This window comes from Rissa tridactyla, chromosome 3, assembly GCF_028500815.1.
Source record: "Rissa tridactyla isolate bRisTri1 chromosome 3, bRisTri1.patW.cur.20221130, whole genome shotgun sequence".
NCBI classification, from domain to species: Eukaryota; Metazoa; Chordata; class Aves; order Charadriiformes; family Laridae; genus Rissa; species Rissa tridactyla.
This window is the reverse complement of record NC_071468.1, coordinates 433,126-456,895: the sequence shown is the minus strand read 5'-3', so window position 1 is coordinate 456,895 and position 23,770 is coordinate 433,126. Positions and strand designations below refer to the sequence as shown.

Here is a 23,770-nt window from a genome sequence, read left to right as displayed (position 1 = left end):
TCCCGAAGTAATTACTAATCTCTCTTGCATTATACAACTGAGCAGTAATCTGTCTGAGGAATAATTAATGCATTAACAAAAACACTGTCCCATAAGTGTATCATTCTGTTGCACTCTGAGCATGTAACAGCACAACAAATATTTTAACTGGCAAGCCTTTGTGATAAGCAAGAACAACTGTTGCAACCCTCCTCTTGTGCTTTGAAAAATATTTGTACGTTCCTGGCTTAAAAGAGTGCCAAGGATCACTAGCTATTCTTGCCTTACCAAGAAGAAAAGTGAGGAACGGTGTGACGTGACCCCTTCAGTTACTCAAGATGAGCATAACCTTGAAGTTTGGCACGACTCTCTCGACACTGTTGCCATGCTCCGATTGCCAGACCCTGCTATGGAATCGATGGTTAATAGAGCTGTAAGATTAGGTACTAAAAAGATTCAGGGGGCTTAATTACAATTCTTTATTTTGAAATGTGAGTCTTTTTTGGGGCAGTATTTTAGTTTTGAAAACAAGAGGCATAGAACAAGGTCTGTCGGGCAAAAGAATTCCAAATATATGCATTTTTCAAGACTGAGTTTTAACTGGCACAGGCTCATTCAGCCATGCTCCTAAAGGAAGGGCCCTGAATTTTTGGCGGACTGTGTAATACGTATTAAATTGCCCACACCAGGCCCTGCGGCTGCTGAGCCCGGGGGCGGCCAGACAAGGCCTCAGAATGGCGGGAGAGCAGCGGTGGCCCCGTGCTGGTGTCCTCTCCCTCAGTCTGGGCCCCCTTTGGGCTGGTGGCCCCCCAATATTTAGTCTGAGCCGGCTCCAAAGCCGCCTCGTATCCAGGGACCGCCGCGGGGCTTTTTCTGCCTCTTTTTACCTCAGGCTTCTCGGCAGGGCCGCGCGGCCACCGCCATCGCGCGCTCCGCGCCGCCTGACCCTCCGCGGCTGCCGTAGCCGGCGGGGCTCCGCCAGGGGGCGCAGGGACGGGCTCGCGCCGGGGAATCGAAACTGCACTGCCGGCGCGAGAGCCAATCCGCTTCCAGCTTACTGCGCCACATCCCGCCCCCCGCCGCATGCGGCAGCCAATGCGGTGGCGACTGCCTGCAGGGGTTGCCCCCTTCCTGCCTACCGGCGCCATGGCCGCTGCCGGGAGCTGCGGCCGCGCCGCGCTGGGCGGTTGGGCTGCGGCGCCATGGCGGCGGCGGCGGTTGCTGGTGCCGTCGGACGGCTGCGGCCTGCGGCTGGCGCCCGTTCGCCGAGCTGCCGCGGTGACCGCGCCCGGCCGGACGGTGACGGTGGAGGTTGGGGGCAGGTGAGGGGCCCTCGGGGGCGAGGCCCGGGGGGCGCCCCGCCGGCTGTGGGCAGGGGGTCCCCGGGCCGCCGGGTCAGTGGAGAGAGATGTCCGGGGGCGGGTGGGCTAAACAAACGTGAGGGGAAATGGCGGGTGGCGCTCCTGCGAGGCGTACCCCAGGGGCATCTCCTTCTGCCTGGACGGGAGAGGGAACGTGCTGTGGCTGTGGTGCGAAAAGGGGGTTCGGGAGGCCGGCAGGCGCCTCCCCCTCTCTCACGAGGGTATAGCAGGCGTCTGCTGGCCTTTTCCAGTGGCAACGCTAAAACCCAGCGTGAGCAGGCGGGGGATTCATCTCTCAGTGCGAGCAAAGCGTTCTGCCTCTGAGCCATGTGTATAAATTGAGGTGACAACCTGATGTGGCTGCAGGTCTTTGCTTCAGAGGGAAAGATGCGGGCTATTTGAGGCAAAAGCACGTCACAGTTAAGGAGATCTGGTTGCTTTTGGTCAAACAGTTCCAATTTGTACAGCTAATAAGGATTTTTGTGTCTAATATGAAGTGTCGCCTATATGCTGTGCAGTCAGTGCTGTAAGCGAATGCAGAGGCTGCTGGAAAATTTATTTGAATTTGCCATGAGTAACAGGTTCTTTCTTTCCAATAGAAAGATGGAATTGTCATCTGGAAAACTTGCTAGGTTTGCTGATGGATCTGCTGTTGTTCAGGTAAAAAAAACCCCAAACGATCAAAACTTGTGCAACTTCAAAATTTCTGGATCTGAACAATCATTATTAGGATATCACTCTATTAAAAGGATATAGAGCCTCAAGTGGCAATTTAATCCCCAATGAAAGTACAGCCGTCTGTTTTGTAGGAAAATAAATTGTTTGACAAGCAAAAATAATGGTGCAAAGCATGGATTCATGTGGTTGTTTTCTGCAAAGAATATTCTGGAGTTTTAGTTTGTGAATCAGTTTAGGACTTCAGCCAATATTTTGGTTGCGGGTAATTTGAATTGTCTTTGTTTTTTTTCTTAATTCAGCTAGGTGATACAGCGGTAATGGTCACAGCAGTCAGTAAAACTAAGCCTTCTGCATCTCAGTTCATGCCATTAGTGGTAAGTACTAAGGACAAAATTAGTTTTGTGATCATCAGTGGTAGCATTAGCACGGTAGTAATCATTAAATACTGGAGTTCAGGATGCTCAGGGTTGAACTTTGCCACAACATCCACATTCAGAAATTATATTTTAGATGTGTGGAAAACTAGTTGGATCATGAGGCTTGAAGTGTTGTGGTTATTAAGGGTTTTAAGGATTCGTATTCTAACTTGAGGCTGAGTAACGGTGAGTTCCTCGAGGGTCTGTTCTGGGTAACAGCCTGTTTCATACTTGTATTCGTGACCTGGAATTCCTGCTCATTAAGTTTGCAGATGACGCCAAACGGGGGGTGCAGAGGATGTGCTCGGAAGCAGGGCTGACATCTGGAGGGGAAGGTCTAGGGACTGGAGGAATGGGTCGACAGGAACCTCATGAAAATCTGAGGACTACACAGAGTCCTGAATTTAAGAGTGCACTAGTGCCCTGCAGTGGTTCAGGCTGGGGGCTGGCTGGGCAGTCCATATAGGATATAGGATGGGAGGGTGCGTGTGGCACCAGGACAGAGCCTTAAGTAACGTAATCTGAATTCAGAGTTGACCTTGCTCTGAGTGGGAAATTGGACTATAGACCTTCTGAGGTGCCCCTTCCGACCTGGATTGAGTCTGTGGCGCTGAAACCAGTAACCTGTTGTCGTTAGGAATCCCCGTTTTGTTTTTAAAAGGTTGACTATCGTCAGAAAGCTGCTGCAGCAGGAAGAATTCCTACAAACTATCTGAGAAGAGAACTTGGTTCCACTGATAGAGAAATTCTTACAAGCAGAGTAATAGGTAGGCTGAAACATTTTATTTACAATGTATTTTAAATATTTAATATCCTCATGACAGTTTGAAACGACAGTAATTTCTAGCTGCTGTTTGTAGAGTTGATTGTTTCTGCAGTAATGTCAGAAGAAAATAAACTTGTAGTTTCTTGTTTATCAGTACTGATTTTTAAAATAGTATATCAGCTGCGGCTGTGTGTATGTTCCTTTGTACATAAGCCTGGATCTTGTAAAATCTTGTCAGCTTTGTTGATGTTACTGTATCTAAGATCCTAACTGTGGAGATGTTACCCCTGCAGTCACACATCTCTCTGGAGAGGTGGAAGAGACAACCAAGCTAAACTCTGGAATTCAAAGAGGCAGACTTACTGATTGGTATATACTCATTCTCTCTCTCTTGATTCTGCTGGAAGAGTCATCTCCATCATGGCTGTCTGCATTCGTGAATAAGATAATACCTTGAAATTCAACATTTATGTAAAACTTAATGTCAAATACACCAGCATCTTCAGACAGCAATGAGAAGAATCAGGAGAGGGAGCAGCCTATAAGTCCTAGGCTGTTACACAGTTCTATACACTTCAAACTGAAACAAAAAAGTAAAATTAACAGGAAAACTATGCATTATGGAAATAATGAAACATTTTGAACATAACTGCTTTGGTTGTTTTTCTTTGTTTGAAGACTACGTCCCTTCATTGAAAATACTTCTAGTGAAGTGCTATTTAATAGAGTATTTGTAGACTAAAGCGTAGAAGGCTTTTTCAATGTTTCTACCTTGTGTTACCTGACGGTGGGTATGCTCACCCAAATACCTCTTATTTTACTGAGTCCTATTGACATTTCAGAGTTGATTACATTTCATGCTGAATTTCCTTCTGGGTTCTCAGCCTTTTCTTCTCTTTTTTGAGTCTTTCATTTAAACCATTTTGTCAGGTTTTTGTGGGGTTATTACAAGACAAACTGAATGCTGTCTACTGAAAACCAAATACTTCTTAGACTTTGAATATTTCTTTTGCAGATCGGTCAATCAGACCACTCTTTCCACTGGGCTACTTTTATGATACACAGGTAGGTCACGCTCGCTGTCCTTGACTATAGCTACCTTCACAGTGGAAAATGAGTCCATCCAATGAAAACTTCACGTGATATAGGCACTGTTTGAAGAAAAGCAGTTTTCATGAGCAACCAGGATGGGTCTACTCTTTGAAAAACAGTCTAATAGTGTAACACTGCTCTTTAGTTTGTCATCTCCTTGTATTAAATTATTTTGATTACGTGCTAGTTTCCACATTTTGTTGTAGAGATACAGGAACAAAATTCAAATATCCTCTGTACAACAGAAGAAAGAAAGACTAATAGCATATGTTACGTGATATGATACAATATTATACATTAGTGAGCTTTCTAGTTTAAATACCTGAACAAATTTAATTTGCAGTATAGGCTTGTGTAAATACGTGGAATGTTTTGTTTTATTGTCCTTAGCTTTGTGTTGACAGCAAATAAAAACGTATAGGTCAAAATTATTCATTATCTTTTATCTTATGCCAGATCCTTTGTAATCTTTTAGCAGTAGATGGTGTCAATGATCCTGATATTCTAGCAATTAATGGAGGTAAGAGCACTGATAAAAAAATACGGCTTGTGTGTGATTTGATATGATCCAGTTTTTCTAATACACGTTTTTATCTCTGTTCTAGCTTCTGCAGCACTTGCGTTGTCTGATATCCCATGGAACGGGCCTATTGGTAAGTAAATATTTTGAAACGATTGGTGATTTGAACATAATGGAAGATTTAGACCACAGTTCATGTTTTCTTTTTTTTAACAAGAATCTGAATTTAAAGTCCACTATCTCTTGTTTCAGGTATTGAAAATAATATTACAATGGATAGGATTATTGCATTTCAAAGCATTATTTTTCCTGGACTAAATATATTTCTGTAAGGGTTTAAAATCCAGAAATAGTATAGAGACCAAAACCCTAATTTTTTTATTTAGAGAAAATTAGTCTTGAAAAGCATTGCTTAGAAAATAGATGGATAAGAATACTTTTTCTCCAGGAACTCAAGAAGAGCTTTATATCATTGTGAATATTTTATGGAAAGAGAAATGATCTAGCCAAGAACAAATATTTGGCTGTGTTTTCCTTTTACCTGCCTTTTTTCTAGAAAACATGTGTTCAAATGACTGAAGAAAACCCAATGGACTTGCAGCTTTATGTATAATACTACTTGGCATTATGTGCTCTACTCAGTAATACTAACCAAAAGAAATTCAAGAATAGATAACTTTGCCTCACAGATTTGTTCCTAATATATAGCAAACATGCTAATATTTTAAAACAAATCCATAGCTTTAATTTTTGGTTTTAGATGTATAATTTTCAAAGTAAAATGATGCCTTAAAGAACTTCTTATTATAACAATAATAATCTTTTGGAGTTTCTTTGTAGGTGCAGTAAGGGTAGGACTGGTTGATGGAGAAACTATTATCAATCCAACTCGAAAACAGATGTCTTCTAGTGCTTTAAATTTAGTTGTTGCTGGAGCTCCTCAAAATCAAGTTGGTAAGTAGGTTAATTATTAATATCTGTTGGGTGTTCGAAAATGAAGTAGATGCCTCTTTGCAGGTGTCTTCCTAGTCTTTGAAATTTGTAATTTTACCCACAGTAGGAATAAACAGTGATAGGTTAGATAACCCTTGGTTAGGTGAAGTAAATTCCATTATATTTACACAGTTTAACATTAATCTGTATTTCCTCAGTTGAGTTAGATTGCTATTGAACAATAAAATAGTAATTTCCTTTATTTTTAACTTTTCATTAATAGTTATGTTGGAAGCGACTGCTGAGAATATATTGCAACAAGACTTCTGTCATGCCATCAAAGTAGGGGTGAAGCATACGCAGCAAATAATTCAGGGAATTCAGCAGCTAGTGAAAGAACGAGGTGTCGTCAAGAGAACTGTTCAGAAGCTATTCGTTGCTCCTGAAGAGATTGTGGAATGTGCAAAGAAGTAAGTTCAGAACAAATAATTTTGATCTAAATTCTGTTAAGTGACTCAAAATGCTTATTTAACGATGATGTAATCTGATGAGATGATCTGGGGTTTTTCTTTAACTAAATAGCATGTTTTGAATGTTCAGAATTACTTGCTGTGTTTTCCCCAGAAACTTAGGAACATGGCCTTCAGTTTTCTTGTTTTATACCTTAGTAAGAAGGATATGGCAAAACAAATATCCCAAAAGGCCAGTGGAAGCGTTGCGAGTTACTGTGCCGCTCTTGGGGAATGGTGACAAGAGGAGTCGGGAACATGTGGGCTTGTTTGAGCTTTGCTGTGGAAGTGATAACTGATTCCAGAGAGGTGGCAGGAGAGCAGGCAGGAAGGACGGCTGGAGCTCGTAGTGTTTATAAAAGTCAGGCTGGTGCTTTCATACTGCTGAAGAAAACAAATGTTTAGTCCTCAAGATAAACTAATTATATAAGTGTTTTTTAAGCTGTGTTTTCAAAAACTCTTTCTTTTCTTCCGAAAGACTTGCTTTTAACAAGATCTATGCGGTGTTCACAGATTCTAGCCATGATAAAGTAAGTAATCAATTCAAAAGGGATATAATTATTTTTTAATTAATATCATAATGAACCTGTGGTAAGATTTAGTTCTTTGCGCTAGTGTTAATACTCTTCTCCTCCTCTGCATACATTTGCAATAGTAATAATAAATTGTTCTGTAAATTGTTATCTACCAGAACGTTTGCTCGCAGCACGTTACTGATCCTTAAATTTGTGTCACAATCCTATCCCTTATCCCTTGAATTTTAAAGAATTTTAAAGCAAACAAAAACCCAATGACCCACACCTCTTTTGTTATTCTGCCCTGTAGAGTTAACTGATTGCAAATCCTGTGTTCTAGATTTCTAGAGATGAAGCAATTAACAAAATAAGGCTTGAAACAGAAGAACAGCTGAAAGGTATTATTTTCTGCTTTCTTAATGTTTAGAGAATGCTTAAATGGAGATAGCCCTACTTAAAGTTACAGTGTGCTCTTTGTTGGCCAGGCTATTTTTGTGAAAATTCTATAAAATTCATTTTCCAACTCCAGATGGAATTTCTTTTTTATACCCAGAAAAGTTTCCGGAGGCCGAGCCTTATGAAATCATGGAATCTTTCAATGTGGTTTCAAAGGACATTTTTAGAAGTCTTGTCCTCAATGAATATAGAAGGTAAGTATATCAAACTACTAGTAAATAATATTTCTGTCAACTTTTTGTCTCATAATTTCTGCTTTTAACTCTAGGTGTGACGGGAGAGATTTGACTTCCCTCCGAGACATTAAATGTGAAGTGAACATGTTCAAAATGCTTCATGGATCAGCCTTGTTTCAGAGAGGTCAAACACAGGTAGTATCTTTAAACGTCAGAAATTATGAATTTCTCAAAAGCTGAAAGATTTATATCTTTCATTTAAATGAAAAGTTTCCTTTTTCTTCGCGTTCAAATAGTAATAACTAGAAACCAGCTTAGATTTAATTAAAATACATCTGAGACCATTAAGACAGTAAACAAAGCTTGGCCGTTTGCTACATGAACGGTACAGATGTTAGGATAACGTTCTAAGCTATGTGCCCAGAAGGAGTCTGGTAAGCATTACTGTGTCTTCAGACTTTCTGAAGAATGTCTAGTAACCAAAGGTAGATGCTGTGAGGATTCTCCGTGGTCAGTTCAGCTGGGCAGATTTGGGGCATTTTTGGTCGGGTTTTTGTCTTGCGGGGAGGTGGTTTGAGAAGAGAAAGCTTTCCAATTCAGGATGGCTTAAAATAAAATTGCCATATGTTTTTCATCCCTCTATGTGGACATTTATGTTAAAGATATTCGTTGAAACAAAAGGTTTTCTTGTCAAATATAATCCTGTTCATTTTCAGAAAAATGGATGGCTTGATTAATGGGTCATTGGTATGTAGGGCAGTGCTAAATTGTGTATGTCATGAGAAATCTCTTAAAAGGAACTTCATATGTAACCTGGACTAAATAGGGAAACTGTACCAAAAAAAAAAAAGTCACGTTAACGACTACTTCTTCCTCCTCTTTGCCAAAAACGTCAGATGTTGGGTGGATTGAATTGGGATTGTACACAAGACTTGGCCTCCTATATTTTTATAGCTCGTTTTCCTAGAAGAGTGTCAGCCGTTGAGTTGACTTATTACGGGGTACATGGGTAGTTGCAAACAGTGATTTACTCCTCAGTGTTGTCCCCTCTTGTCCCACTAAAAATAACACGTGCTGCAAGTCCACGTGAGTAACACACTTGCTCTTTTGCACAACCCTGGGTCTGCATCAGGCAGATGTTTTAGTCAGTTTTCAGTGAACAAACTGTTCTAGGCTCCTACCAGGTTAAGAAGCATTCAATTAATATTTTTATACAATCTTACAAGCAATCCAATTTAATCTTTGCAGATTATGAATGTTTGTGCAATGAAGGAAAAAAAAGTTATCAGAAGTGGTAGGTGATGGCATCGTATTTGTTGCTGAAATCATTCTTTTTGATTCTCCATAAGCAGTAGAAGTTGGGAAACATGGCAGTGTTTAAGAGCAGTTTATTTACCCTCTGTCGTCTTATTCTAGGTTCTCTGTACAGTTACATTTGACTCTATAGAATCAAGTGTAAAATCAGATCTTATCTCAACAGCAGTAAGGTATGTATATCTTTTGGTGTTTTGTCAGTGGCAACAAAAGAGGGGGAGCATTTAAGCACATTTGATAAAAGTTCCTTGAACTTCAACATATATATGTATTCATTAGGACTGAAAAATGTGTAAAATCAGACTTTGAAGTGGCCTGTCTTCAAGAGATCTTGGCAGTTGTTTTTTAAGATGACATTAATTCTATAGACATGCATGTGAAATTTCAGAGTATTACAAGTAACATCCAATCTGATTGGGAGAGAAAGAAAACAGCGAGTTACCCTTGAATTGGTAAAACTGTGTCCGTTTATCAAGTCATTAAAAAAACAATTGAAAGTTGATTCTCTTTGTTCCAAGTATTCATCATCACACTTGGAGCTTGATATGTATTCTACTCATTTAATCTATTTCTCACAAGTTTTGAAGTTTTGCTCAATAGGTTGGATGCACGTAGCCCATGAAGTGCTGTTCTGTTTCTCAAGTTTAGTTTAAATGGGGAAAAATAAATAAATAAAAGCAGATAATGGTGGGGTGGGGGTGGGGGTGTGTCCCAACTGAATCAGCCTATCTAAATATTCTCATTTTGCCTCAAAAATGTTCAGAGTGTGAAAGTGATTGTGGTGGTTTTTTAAATGGAGTAAGGAAAATTTGATGGAAGACATAGCAAGCGAACCCTTGTGCTGTTAACTTTTTATTGCTGAGGGCTGACTTGGTGGGGAGAGGAAACTCCTTCCCTTTGAAGCTGCAGTTCGGTGATCTCATCCCACCAGTGTGGGGGCTTTCACGTCTTAGTGTCAGCTTTGCTTTAGTTACATTTTTTGGCCTAGAGGTGCTTGTCCGTATTCTGTAATTTTGGTATTCTTGGAAATCAGTTTATGTTCAATAATGGGTTTTAATTAGCAGTCATTAGGTTGCTTCATGCATGAGAGATTGCCCGTATGTGAAACTACAGGCAAGTCTTGACTTGAAGCAACTTTCTTTATAGGTTAGATTTTTTTGTATTTATTGCCAAAAGTCAAGTCTTGTGGTACTCTTTGAGTGCAGTTTTTTTTTATTTAATCAAGAGCTATTTGGTGGTCGCAGAGATCTTCCATTTTCCTTCTGAGTGCTTACATTTCTGAGTCCTTACTGCAATGCGTACAGTAAGATGCTGGTGTTCTTGAAGTTTGATTTTTTTTTTTTATTTTATTTTTTTTCCTTCAGACACAGTGAAACCAGCATAAGGAACTGATAGGGCCTATTCTATTCTAAACATCTAGGGAAACTGTGTTAATGATGATTAACATATGAGGTTTTTTTCTTTGTAGGCTATGCTTTTGAGTGTGTTTATTACCTAGAAAACCTTACGAAAAATGTGGGTGGTCAGCAAATCTACTGATATGTTGGTTGTGCTAGGTTTATTTGTAAGTGTAACTGAATATAATCTTATGTATTACCTATTGTATGTAAGACGTGTTTGGTTGCTCTTTTTTGACATGGTCTTGTTTTTAATTAATAGTGGAATAAAAGATAAAAACTTCATGCTGCATTATGAGGTGAGAGTTTTACTGTGTCACAGCTTTCTGCATGATTCACAGAAGGGCTTAATGTCTTGCTTTTAATGATGAAATTGGTCACTAAACTTGCTAAAATTTCTAATTCATATGTGAATTTATACTGCCATTTATGAACAAAAGTGCTGGTTTCCTAGAAAGCAGTCTATAATTTGTAAATTGCCATTTCATATAGCCTTTTTAATATCTTAACATTATGTCAGCTCCTTAAGAATGTGTTATTACTGAAAGCAGGATTAACCTGCTGTATTATTTTTAGTAAACTCTATTAATATGTTCAGCTGACATACTACACCAATAGCAAATAAGTGCTTTTACATCTCAGATCTCTCTCAGCCTTTGGAACTTGCCCAAACTATTTCATACAGGCAACGGGCATATCTTGTTCCATTATCTGTATGACAGGAACAAGATTTCTGAGATGTTGTTTGACAAGTTTAATTGGACTGAGCTTGTTGTGTTCGTTTTCAACTACCTTGCAACTGCTTTATTCTCTTGTTCTGTGGAAGTGAAGCATTTACACTACTTAAACTGGTCGTGGTTTGCAAGCTAAGCGACTGATAAAAGTCATGTGGTGGTTTATTATTTTGGGGTTTTTTTTATAATTTGTTTTTACCTTGAGATACACCAAAACTTAAAAGAGTTCTTTTCTAAGTGTATGTTTTAAAATGGAGAAAAAGTATTAATTTTCTATATACACATTTTTTTACTTCCTAGTTTCCTCCTTATGCAACCAATGAGATTGGCAAAGTTACTGGTATGAACAGAAGAGAACTTGGACATGGTAAGTTCAGAGTAGAGAAGTCCCATGTTGTAAGTTTTAGTGTTTCATCTGATTGTTTGTATTTATGCATTCCTTGATGTTTTGTGTTGGGTTTTTTTTTAAACAGGTGCACTGGCAGAAAGAGCTTTGAAACCAATTATTCCCCAGGATTTCCCATTCACAATACGAGTTACTTCTGAAGTCTTAGAGTCAAACGGTATTATGATTTTTTTAATTTTAACTTTAATTTTAGAGACTAAATTTGGTTCTTAAAAAAAAGCTCGAGTTTGACAAACTTGAGTTGTAGGCATTTTAGGTAATAGATTTCATTTTTAACCTTCTTAATTTTGATAGCTCTATTACCTGAAGTACTTAAAATAGATGCATATGGTCATGAACAATGGACCTTTCTTTCAGTTTGTGTAAGAGCACAATATTAGTGTGAGATGTAAACATAAATTCTAAGTTTAATAAAATGATACTTGGGGGCATTTTTATGCTACAGAGTGAGGGAAAATAAATTGGCATGTATTGAGACCCATTCTTCAGTGTCTAATCACAGCTGGTACCCTCCCTGACGTAGAGGTAACATCTCCTGGCTGGCTGTATTTGTTCTTTCCCATCTCCCCAGGCTGGGAGTGAGCTATCCGTTTCACCTCTCTACAGGTTCTCCTGGGTGGCAAGAAGCTCCCTGATGTCCCCTCCTATTTCCTAGCACTGTAGTGAGGTCAGGTGGGTGGGAGGAGGGGTTAGTGGAGAAAGGGAAGGAGCCCCGTTTGCAGCTGCCTGCAAAACCCACAGATTCCTTGTCGAGAATATTTAACATTAATAGTGATGCTTGGTGAGCCTTTTTGGTATTGGTGTCGTGAAAGATTCAAGCTATATTACCCATCTATTGTTAAAAATACTTCTGATACAGAAAACTTCTAATTGCAATTATTTATTGTAGCGTGTGTGTTGCTGCACAGTATTTTCTAGCTAGCAGCAAGTTAATTTGTCAAACTGGCATTGAAGAATATCATAACAAGTTTTGTTTCAGATACTTCTGACCAATGTTTTATGCTCTTCTCTCTCCCCGCCTCCCCCCACCACCCCCACCCCGTATTCTAACTCTGCAGGGTCCTCTTCAATGGCTTCTGCATGTGGTGGGAGTTTGGCATTAATGGATGCAGGTAAAAATATGGCGCTTAAAAGGATAAACTGCATATTACAATGTGTTACAGGATTTGAAAAACACCAGAGGTTATAAAAATTCATTTTTATTTACCACTATTAGGAGTTCCAGTATCAAGTGCAGTGGCAGGTGTAGCAATAGGTCTCGTTACCAAATCCAACCTGGAAAAAGGAGATATTGAGGACTATCGCTTGCTGACAGACATCCTGGTGAGTGTTTCTAGCACTGTTCTCCTTATTGCTGCTAAATTGTGTAAAATACCCTCTATGGCTGCCTTTTACCCAGTTAATTCTGGAACATACACTACTGGAAATACTCAATGGTTTTATCTTCTCTGTTTTGTCTCCCAGACTCCTCCCTTATTTCAGAAAATCTCTGTGAAATGTTAAGTCATGTTTCATTTTTTGTAATTATTCAGTTATTTCTTTTAAGCTCTCACAAGGTCTCTCTTTCCAATGAATTTTGTCTTTTCTCTCGGGAGAAAGAGATTAATAATTCTTGAATGCTTTCATTTACTGAAAACCACAATATATTGGATAGAGAATAAGCACTTGGCAAAGTTGCTGGGGGAGAAAAATGCACATTGTTGTGCTGCTGCAGCTTCTTCCTGTGGCACCCACTGCTAGTGCAAAATCAGCTGTGGATTTGTTGTTCAGAAACTAGTCTACAAAAGCTCTTAATTTATAAGGTGAGAAAGGAACAGTGTTAATCATGAACAGCAAAATATGGCTGAAGAAAAACACGCGAATCTCAGAAGTAATTCTAAGTCTGCAGAGCTACTTTGTGGCTTATTGAAACACAGAGTGTACTTTTAGTATAAGGAGGCTTGACGCTGGGATGAAGTCACTCCAACTTGTTTTCTTTCTGTCTATGCTGGTAGGGAATTGAGGATTACTATGGTGATATGGATTTCAAGATGGCGGGTACTAGTAAAGGAATAACTGCCTTGCAGGTATCGTAACATTAAATCTTCCCAAAATGGAACTCTGCAACGTGTCTAAAACAAGCTTTCCTTACCTATTGATGTAACTTAACTCTCTTCCTATTAGGTTGATCTAAAACTGCCAGGAATACCCATAAAAATTGTAATGGAAGCTATTCAGCAAGCTACAAGTAGGTCCATGTTTGTATTTGCACCCATTTTATCATACTAAGTGATAAATTGCATTAAACCGTAACTTTTAGGAAACTAAATAATAGATTTTTGTTGTTGTTGTTGTTGTTCTTATTGGGGAAAAAAGCTGCTATCTTCAAAAAACCGGTCTTGTTTGGGTGTTGTCTGTTATGCTTCAATATAGGCACTTCATACAAAATAAGTAGCTTTTTGTGTGAGCAGAGCGCATTCAATCTCAAAAAAGCCAGGCCCTTCTGACCACAATTAAGTTTCATATGAAAGTACATAGTGTCAGCGAAATTGATACTATTGGTGGCTACTTTTATTAAAAAATAGAACAAAATACTATTCCCTGCAAATGGTGTGATACTAGTGGTCATCAGTTAGTACAAGGGGTCACTTATTTTGAAAAGTGCAATAAAGTTAGTGGCATAGCAAACTGGGGCGGGGGGCTGGAACCGTATACAAAAGAGCAACATCAGGGTAGAGGAATATATTACGCAACATTTGCAGGCGGTATTTTGGATTTGACTGATACAAGTACAGTTATTACTAAACCATGTCTATAAAGTTTTTGTCATACTGTATTCAAACCACATGTGGTGAGTTGGGGAAAAAAAAGGTTTGCTCTTCGCTCTGCAATAAATCAGTAAAAAGGCTTGTTAAAAATAAGCTCCAAGCTAACTTTAAAGTAACTTCAGGCCAATCTTTAAATGTCTCTTGAGCAGTGAGTTCTTGGAACCTAAGTAGAAGTCCGTATCACCTTGGGGAGTTGTTGGTTAGGACCCAGCAGCTCGATCCCCTGTGAATAACCCAGGTAGCAAAGGCTGGAGCGCAGCTTTGCGCACTGAAACTCTGGGTTGCTGGGGAAAGTTGGGAGAGGGAGCAGGCATCTGTTGCTAGTTAAATGTGTAAAGTGTTACTATAACACCACTGTGGATTTGGACTAACGCACAAATATCCTATTACAATGACTTTTTTTAAATCTATCAGGGTAACGTTATAGAAAGAACAGCAAACTATTTCTCATTGACCATAGATTTAGCTACGTTTACTATTGAGAATTACTGCTGTCTGTATTCTGTCTGACGTGTACATCTAAAACATTACATGAAAAACTGAAGCTACAAGCTTTAATAAGGATTTAACTAGTTGTAAGAGAAAATTTTCAACTTGATTGTAAAAGCAAGATTTTTAGTAAGAAAGCCCTTATTAAAATGTAAGAACTAGTAATTCCTGTTCAATGGTGTATCACTTCAAGCAGCTCAACTGAAGTTCCAGGCCAATGTATCATAACTAATCAAAGCCACACCCTGTTGCTCATATCAGCATTCTGATTTATTTAAATAATACACTGAAACAGAACTGGATGTCATGTTCTAGGCTGTGTAAAGTCAATAAATGTGCTTTAAGGCACAGCTTTTGTATCCACAGAGCAGAACGATAGACTGCAACGAACGTGCACCGCTTGAAATGTGTTAAGTTACCATGATAAATTCTCAAGTTAGGCAGGAGGCAGTGAACGGATGCTTATCTACTTAAGAACAAAAACTGCATCAATCTATTTTATTCTTATACAAAACTTTATTTTTTTTTCTTCTTCCTCCTTCCCACCCCACCAACCTCCACAGCTGCAAAGAGGGAGATTTTACAAATTATGAACCAAACGTTGGCAAAACCCAGATCTAACAGAAAAGAAAGTGGACCAGTTGTAGGTAACGTTAGCTGTGTGTTGATATGACTTCTTCTCTTTTATAATTAACTCTTTAAAAATAAGCTGCTGCTTAAGCCAGCTTTTGTTAATGAATGATTATTACATATATCTGCCCCTGGAGGTTATTTTTTCTTTGGGTTTTTGGAGGGTTTTACTGCCGGGGGCGGGGGGGAGCACTGTACTATTTCACTGTACGCCAGAAAACAGAATTAAACTGAAGTTATGTGAAACTCACAAGATCAGAATGTATATAGAGGTCAGCATTGGTATGGCTTAAGGTAGCTTACAGTCATCAGAGTATTTGTATTCTGTGTCTTCATTTATTTCAGTTCTTAAATGTAATTACATCAATGTTTAGCAAATTACACAAGTAGCTGTAGAATATTAAAACCTAAATGAATGTGACTTAGTTTTTGCGATAGCTTTCAAGATTATTATATTTAGTATTTCAAAGTATTTTTAAATGTTCTTTCAGAAACTATCCACGTTCCATTATCAAAAAGGCTAAGATTCGTTGGTCCTGGGGCCTATAATTTGAAAAAACTTCAAGCACAGACTGGTAAGACATTCTTGCTTCCTGTGATTAAATTATCCTAATGTGTTATTAGCTTCTCTCTATATGAAAATTACTAGTGTGGAGTTAATTAGTAGATCTTGGTAGCGCAGGTATTACTAGCACACCTGTTGCTGGATCTTAATGCTATCTTTATGCCCATACCTATTTTAAGTAGCTAAACTTCAGCTTCCCAACTTGTGCTGTAGACCACCTCCATAGAACTGGCACTTGTGCTTCGGCAGCAACAACCTAATAAGTAGACGTGAAGAACTATTAAGAGAATAGAGTACTTCTAAACTTGTGCTTTATGCTGCAGGCTGCAAAACAGTATTTGCCGTTGTTCTCAGGCTTATGTTCAGCTGTTCCAATGCTCCGTACCAAGCGAGTCTGTACTACATCTTGATAAGAGCGCGTGTGTTTTGAAGAGCTAGGGGAAGCTCGCTTCAGCTACCCTTACTTGTGTAGATTCTCTCTGTAAAAGTGCTTGCAGTTTCCCTGGCAGCAGGAATTCCTAGAATTTTGGTGCATGTGAGATGGTGTTTTTCAGGGCTCACAGCAGAGGCAATTAAAGGTTCATCTAGGGACGGTATTGCAGATAGTGCTGAATGGAAGATGTGAAGTCAAGCAAGTCTGATCATGAGTATGCTGAAGCGTTGATCAAATCTATGCAGCTTCTCTTCCTATAACCAAAAGATTTTTTTGCTGTGGTTAAGAGGGGATGTTGAGCTCTTTTTCCTACAGCGCTCATCAACTGTTTTCCTAGGATTCTGTGAAGAGCTCGTATACACTGTGAACATGCTGGCATATGTTAGAAATACAGCTCACTATCGCATCGTAGGAGTGACCTTTACTGTGGCTTAAACTGGTAGTGAGTAGTGTGAGAAGTTTCCTGACCTTGTTATGTTTCTTGGAATAACTTGATTCTATTTGTTTACACAGTGGTTTGTCCTGCCTGGAATAAGTGCCAAATTCAAAGTTTATGCCTCTTTCACTACCGTTTCCTAAATAGGGCAATTGATGTTGAGATAAATGCAGACTGACAGGTCACTTAGAATTAGGCCTATAGCTTGACGATGTCCTTGGAAGTGAACGAATGGAATTGGCAAAGCATTGAGTATTTCTGAGAGGTTACACTATTAAAACCCTTTGTTCAAATTACTCAAAGCAGTGAAACTAGGCATAGCCCACCCTTACCATCTCTCCAATGTGATGAAGGTATTGTTCAGCCAATAGTCAGCTGTGGTAGCAGAGCTGAGTTTCTGCTGGGATATTATTAAATAAATCAGATTTCTTTTATGAGCACTTCTTTATAAATGCCAATTCTTTCCTTTATTGCTTAATATAGTAAAACTTTTCACTTGTTCCCTACTTCTAGAAAGCTGAAAATTAAAAAAGGCTGATGTCTATAGTGTATCAAATAGATGTTCTGCTTTGGCTGTTTTGGACTTGAAACTCTTAATGTTGTGGCTAGCTTGAGTAGGGCTTCTCAGGGCATTGGGTTGGAGAAAAGGAGGGGAAAAAAAATCACCCTTCTCTTTGGTTGCAAGCCTATGCAGTCTGTTGGCCAGAATTTTACCGTGCGATCTTACTGTGTTCTGCCTCTAAAACACTTGAATTTCCATCTGCTATTAATGAAAGCTATAGTTTTATTGAAAATCTGGGAAATTAATGGAAGCTGAGATTCATTCATAAAACCAAAATCCTTTCAAGAATTTTTTCCTGGTCATAAAAGGATGATGATAATAATTTTGTGTTCTTATGTGGAACATGAGTTTGTGCAGGTATTTGGCGAGCATACCTATAACTTGGTTTCCATTCCGTTGCATGGGAAGCTGTCCAGTGCCTAATCTGAAGAATATTTGAAATTATTAGGACTCAGAGATCTTAATGAGCCCGTGCAAAATCAGTTTGCTCTATGCAAGTCTTTCCTGAATGTAACTTTTCTGCTCGCTGAAACAATGTTCACCTGAATCCTCTCATTAAATTCTATTTCCAAGGCGTAACTGTGAGTCAGCTGGATGAAGAGACATATTCTGTGTTTGCCCCTACACCTAGTGCTATGCACGAAGCAAGAGAATTTATCCACGAAATCTGCAAAGATGATGTAAGGACAGACTTCTGTTCTTAGCTTTTACAATTTGCATTTTGTGAATTTTGTGTCTTACTCTTTTCTCTTTTCCGCCCTACAGCAGGAAGTTAGTTTGGAATTTGGTGCAGTTTACACAGCCACGATAACTGAAATAAGGTATGAAAAGTGCTCTGGAGTCGAAGTAGAAATTAGTTTTACATAGCTGTATTCCTGATATGTAAATACAATGGAAAAGAATAGAAGCTTAAAGGAAGCCAAACTTCTGCTAGTGACACTGGCACCTGCATCGTTCCTGATATTTTTCTGTTGAAAATATTATTCCCTTTCTCAATAAGGCTGTTTTTTTGCTGCTTGTTTAGTTATTAGAATGTCTCTATAAATTGTAAAACTTAAGGCTTTTTTTCATCTGAGAGAGGTGGCAGGAATTTGCTTTTTACTTTTTGCAAGGCAAACATTGGATTGAAATTACATGCACTTTTTTGGATGTACTCATTACTGAAATACACTGTGCTAAAGGAAGTAATTTCCATCCACTTTCAATTAAGGAAAAATGACTGGACATGTTATGGTTGACAGAAGACTTTTGAAAAAGGGAAGAGTAAAATTTTGCATATGAAAAGTTTAATAATGCTTGCTTTGAGGTCAATATGCAGAGTAAAATACACACAGACTTCTATCAATGTATTTTGAAATAACCTCTCTGTTTTCTGTTGCAGAGATTCTGGAGTGATGGTAAAATTGTATCCAAACATGACGCCAGTGTTACTTCATAATTCACAACTTGATCAAAGAAAGGTAATACAATCTTAAACAAGTATAAACTAACACTTGTATAACTAACCTTACAGAACTAATGACACTGAAATAAATTTTTCCGAAAAACACTGTGTTCTAGGTTAAACATCCTAGTGCCCTGGGATTAGAAGTTGGCCAAGAAATCCAGGTAATTTTTTTTTTAACTTTTAAAATTTTAGAATGTTAGTGAACTTTTTGTTTATGAAGAGAATTTTTTGCCATATCATATTCCATTTCTGTTCTGGTTAAAGGCCTGCTTGTGTTAAATCAGGTTTATTTAGTGTTATACTCTTGCTACGTAGCCACCACAATAATTTGACAGAGCAAGAGAGGCCAAATGGTGCCTGTTGTTGATGGCTTTTTTAGGGTCAAATTTAGGGGGCATCGGGGGGGCCAGCTGCAAACCAAACAAACCAAAAAAACCCACCCCACCGCCTTTTAAGGAAAATGCTATTTCCAGCTCTTTGAGTTGGTCAGCCTTAAAGCAGTTTGTTTTCTTAACAGGTTAAATACTTCGGACGTGATCCGACTGATGGTAGAATGAGGCTTTCGCGTAAAATTCTACAGTCACCAGCCACAGCTGTGCTTAAAACCCTCACTGACAAAAACAGTATTGTGCTGGGAGGTACCGTTCCCCAGTCCTCCACTTCATCCCAGTGACAGGTAAGGCCATAGCAACAACTTCAGGTGACTCAGTACCGCGCTTTCTGTAGGACTATCGTACAGCATTGTATCGATCTGCTTTTCATATTGTACAGTTACCCTTTGGTGGTGCGCACATACAAAGTTAGCAACTGCCCTTTCATCTGCCGAGTTGTAAAGAGCTTGATATTGCAAAATTGTTTCAGATGCCTTGAAAGTTTCAGGCATCCTAGACAGCCTACTTTCTCCAAAACAAACTTGCTAATCTGCAACATCTCTGTAACATCTGTTCCCTCTTCTGTACCTTGCAACCATTTTTAAGGGGGGGTGGGGGAGATGAAAGCTAGGGTAGGAGAAGAGAAGAAAAAATGAGCTGCTTTCTTGAAAGTTTTGAGTCAGTTAGTGGAGACTTCTCAGTTAATCTCAGACAATTAATGGAATGCCCAAAGCTCTCCTCTAGTACTGTTTTCCCAGCATGGATTTAACTTTCAATAGACTTATGCCTGAACCTTTCCCAAAACTGTTGTGTACGGGTTTTTCCCTTCGGAAGCTACTAAAACAGGAAGGTGTCTGATCATAAAATCAAGAGCAGTTACACAATGGGATTGGCAAATAGAAATGCAATGCACCGATGATAATTTAAGGCAGTCTGCATCACTCTTATAGGAATGGTTCACAACACTAGAAATTAAGATTCACTGATTAATTATTTTTTTTTTAAGAAATGTTTTTTAATTTCAAGCCTTGGTATAATTAGTTGGTTACAGAATATTTTCTATCTCTTTCAGGAAAAGAGGCGTGATAATTCTTGGAAATACAAGTGACCTTTGCTAGAATCTGTAGATGTCTTCGCAAGAATCTGCAGGTGGATGGTAGTGAATCGTATTTTTTAAATAGACGCTATTTATGCTTAAAGGTGTTGTAGAACTTCAAATTGAAGTCTCCAAATTGATTAAAAACTCTTTTAAAATAAGAAGAGAAAACAAAAAACAGTGCTCTAATCTTGCGTAGCAGAAGTGAGATGAGAATCTAAGAACATGGAATTGCATAGACTGAAGAACAAATTACATTTCAGTGCTTAAGATTCTTCTCACTATCATCTCAAACTAAAAATGTAAAGATGAGAAGTAAGTATTTAACAATTATTTCCCAGGAGAAGGAACTATCCCGTATACTTGGTTGATAGGCACACTCGGACAAAGTTTTACTGGCTTTTCAGTGTACAAGATTGAAATGTTGAGCAAAACATAAGGTATCACCTTTAACATGGTTGATGCTGTTTCAGATAAATACATCAGTAACTGCCATAGGTTTCAGACTTGCTAAAGTATCTGAGCAGAAGGGGGACAAAACAAAGAACCTGGCTGAAACATCATCGTTTACTATCTGGGTTCGTTAACACTGAATTTCAAAGTAGATAATTAAAATGTTAAGATTAAAATAATTGTTTTGGAATAAACAGTTGATGTGATAAGTCTTTCCCCTAAAACACCCTCCCTCATTAGGAGTGTCAGAATTCCTCTATGGATTATGTTGCACCAGTGGATTCACTGATCTCTTTTTAGACTTCAAAACATTTCCCAGGGGCTTGCAAGAACTACTTCTTTTTCTACTGTGAGGTACAGACTTTGAAAATCAGAGAGGTGTCCCTTCTGATGTTCACCAGTTTGTATGTATAAGAAAATCGGCTTCCCACCTGATGACAAGTGGGCTCTGAACCTCCTGAAAGAAAAAACAAATCACTGGGGAGAGGAGAAATGTGAATGTACAGTAAAAATGGCTCTCTTTTTTTATTATTATTCAAAGTTAAAATATTAAAGAAGAAAGAAATCACTGGCTTGTTTCTTTGTAGTTGTCTTGTCTGTCTTTCATCATGTAGGATTGAAAAAGTTTTCCTTAGCAACCTCTTGCTCTTCTTTGAAGACTGTATTCTGTTACTTCCCAGTAAGAATTCTAATGTCCCTGCTTACTATGACTTAACTTAATCAGCTGATGCCTCGTTCTTTACATATCTTGGGTAGTGTTAATGAAATTATGTAAGCAAATGTTGTTAAAAGTTCGTAAGCAGAAGCTCAGATGTTTCCATTTCTCATAACCGTTCTCAGAAATTGATCTCCCCAGTCTAAAGTGGTTTTCTGAGGTTTAGCTGCTTTTGTTGTAGAACAGTTTTCTGTAAGGCTCCTTTTTGTTGAACGGATGGATGCTCTAGTTACTAAAATACTAACTTGAGAAGCTTTTTTTTTTTTTTAGCTAGCGCATTGCCGGTAGGATGCTTGCATTTGAATCTGTGAAAATCTATAATTTAGGAGCCAAAAGAATTCCATTCTTTCCTGTAAAGGTATCTTCTTGCCTGCAGTAACAGGAGTATTAATGACTTGTGTGATAGCTGGTGGTCTCAGTAAATCAGCTACTGGAGTGCTGGGGGATTTTCTGTTTGTTGGATGATGACGTGGGGAAGAAGTCTTGCAATGTTCCTGTGGCAGAACCTGTACACTCAGCCTGACTTTCTGCACTTGTAACGAGTTTTAGGCCCTATGGGAAGGGGCGGGAAAAAAAAGTACGCTTGGGAATTGTCTGGGAGGAGCGCAAACCAGCTGCTCTTACCTGAGGAGAGAAGCTCGATGGGAGCCAAGAATTGAGTAAGCGTGTGGTAGTCTGAACCTTCCTGGAGGGAAGGCAGGCTGGCTTCGGGCATGCCGGGTTCTGGCGGGAGCGGCGGATTGGAGCGTGGCAGGAGGGACTTGACTCTCGGGTGATGGCAGCTGTGATCAGAGAGCAGGTAGGTTAATAGCGCTTGAGAGAGCGAGCTCAGCCCTATCGCAGTAGCTGCTTTTTCATGTTCAAAATAGTGATTTTTGTCTCTGCTGCCCTAGATAATAAGTTTTGGGAATGACTCATCTTAAATGGAGCCATTGAAAGGAATTGCTTTGGAAAGTGAAGCTGGGCAGTTGCAGCACTACACCAGGTCAAGAGTGCCAGAAATGCATTTATCTGACAAAGCTGACACTTTCACGCATGTGCCAAGCGTCAGGAGCTGGGGTGTCTTTAAACACCAGCAATAAATACTGCGAGTACTATAATAAAAGTATAAGAGCTGACCTAATTGTACTTCTGGGGTCACACGCCAGAGAGAGCGATACAGTCTCTTAATTTCATTCCAAGAAATTTTAAGTGATTTAGGAATGAGTTGTCTGTCTTGCTTCTGAAAACAATAAAATTAGAGCTCCCTGCTGCTCTGTGTTGTGACTCTTGACTTGCTCTGTCTGCAGCCTACCCTAACGAAATTCTTTTGTTTTGATGAAGAACAGAGAACTCTTAACAGCTATAGCTTGTTGCTTTCTGATAATGGGGAGAGATGAGCTTCTGGCAGGTGCAGTGCCACAACGAAAAAGTGCTGGTTTGCTTTCTCTGAGCCTTACAATGCAGAGATTCGGGTGTATTGCTTTCCAGGTCTTGTATTTACCCTGGTTTTAAATGAGGTATGTCAGAGCTGTTGGGGCAAATCTTGCATGTCTGCTTCAGGCAAAGCCCCCCCCCCAAATTGATGTGCTTTTTATTGGTATAGATGAAAAGATCCCGCTGCCCTTTCTAACAGCTCAGGCTGTGGGGTCCTGGATGTTGTTCTGTGCAAAAAGGAGTCCTGCGTCTGAGGGAACGCAGTCCCAGTGTGTTCTGGAGTGGCATTTTTGCACAGAGGTCACTTATACGTAACTGGAAAGCTCATGGATTTATTTCGCAGCTAAGCAGAGAAATTGTTTTTCATGCCAGCTCTGGCTTGTGTATCTCCTTTCTGTAGCTGTTCATCATGATAGATAAGAACTTGCTCCGGAATATTCTGCTGTGGTTTCTTGCTATTCTGTGTATCTGGAGAAGTACTCCATTTAATCTTGAGTAGGAGAGATTGTACTTTGTTTTATGTACTTAGTTTGAAGAGCTAAAGAGCATGTGTAGAAGTCTTGCAGAGGGAGGGGAGAGTTTGTGAGAGGCGGGTGTCCTGAGGCAGCAGTATGCTGTGGCCATTGGGTTTTGTGTTTCTTTTTGCGTGTTTTCTTTTACCTGAGCTGTCACTGAGGCAGAAATGTGTAAAACTTTGAGGGGATCAGGCCATGTAATGCAGAAAAGGCCACTGGCCTGTAGCCAGGAAGGTGTGCGTGGAACCCAAATGTAAATGGCTTAGTGTGACTCAAACCACAGTTGGTGAAACCACTAGCGTAACGTCGCCTTTTGTACAATTACTGACTTATTTATCCATAATGATATGATGCACATATCCTGAAGTACATTCCTATACTGCATACAGCTAAAGATAAGTGTATATGACAGTTCTCCGAGGTGTATCTTACAGTTGCCATCTTCTGCAAAAAAACCTCATGATTGTGTGTCTTCAATGGCCCCTGTTAAAAATCAAAATGAGGGCTTGATTGGGGTTGAACCCTAGTGCTGCAGAACCCCATTAAGGGTGCTTCTCTTAATCTTTCTTAGAGGTGAGTTGTT

The 23,770-nt window shown here is 39.3% G+C and overlaps 1 protein-coding gene across 1 annotated transcript; it reads left to right on the top strand.

Annotated features, from left to right (window-relative positions):
- Nucleotides 1–1,109: 1,109 nt before the first annotated feature.
- PNPT1 (polyribonucleotide nucleotidyltransferase 1) lies at nt 1,110–21,109 on the top strand. The gene is made up of 29 exons (XM_054196803.1): nt 1,110–1,301; nt 1,940–2,000; nt 2,318–2,392; nt 3,096–3,201; nt 4,216–4,265; nt 4,749–4,812; nt 4,898–4,945; nt 5,653–5,766; nt 6,029–6,215; nt 6,733–6,784; nt 7,110–7,167; nt 7,323–7,419; nt 7,494–7,596; nt 8,818–8,888; nt 10,375–10,411; nt 11,147–11,213; nt 11,320–11,409; nt 12,311–12,364; nt 12,469–12,575; nt 13,247–13,318; nt 13,416–13,479; nt 15,112–15,195; nt 15,670–15,753; nt 17,748–17,854; nt 17,940–17,995; nt 18,556–18,634; nt 18,735–18,782; nt 19,139–19,297; nt 20,065–21,109. The coding sequence occupies exons 1-28, from the start codon at nt 1,126–1,128 to the stop codon at nt 19,292–19,294; spliced, it is 2,367 nt and encodes a 788-aa protein (XP_054052778.1). The 5' UTR covers nt 1,110–1,125; the 3' UTR covers nt 19,295–19,297; nt 20,065–21,109.
- Nucleotides 21,110–23,770: the final 2,661 nt, after the last annotated feature.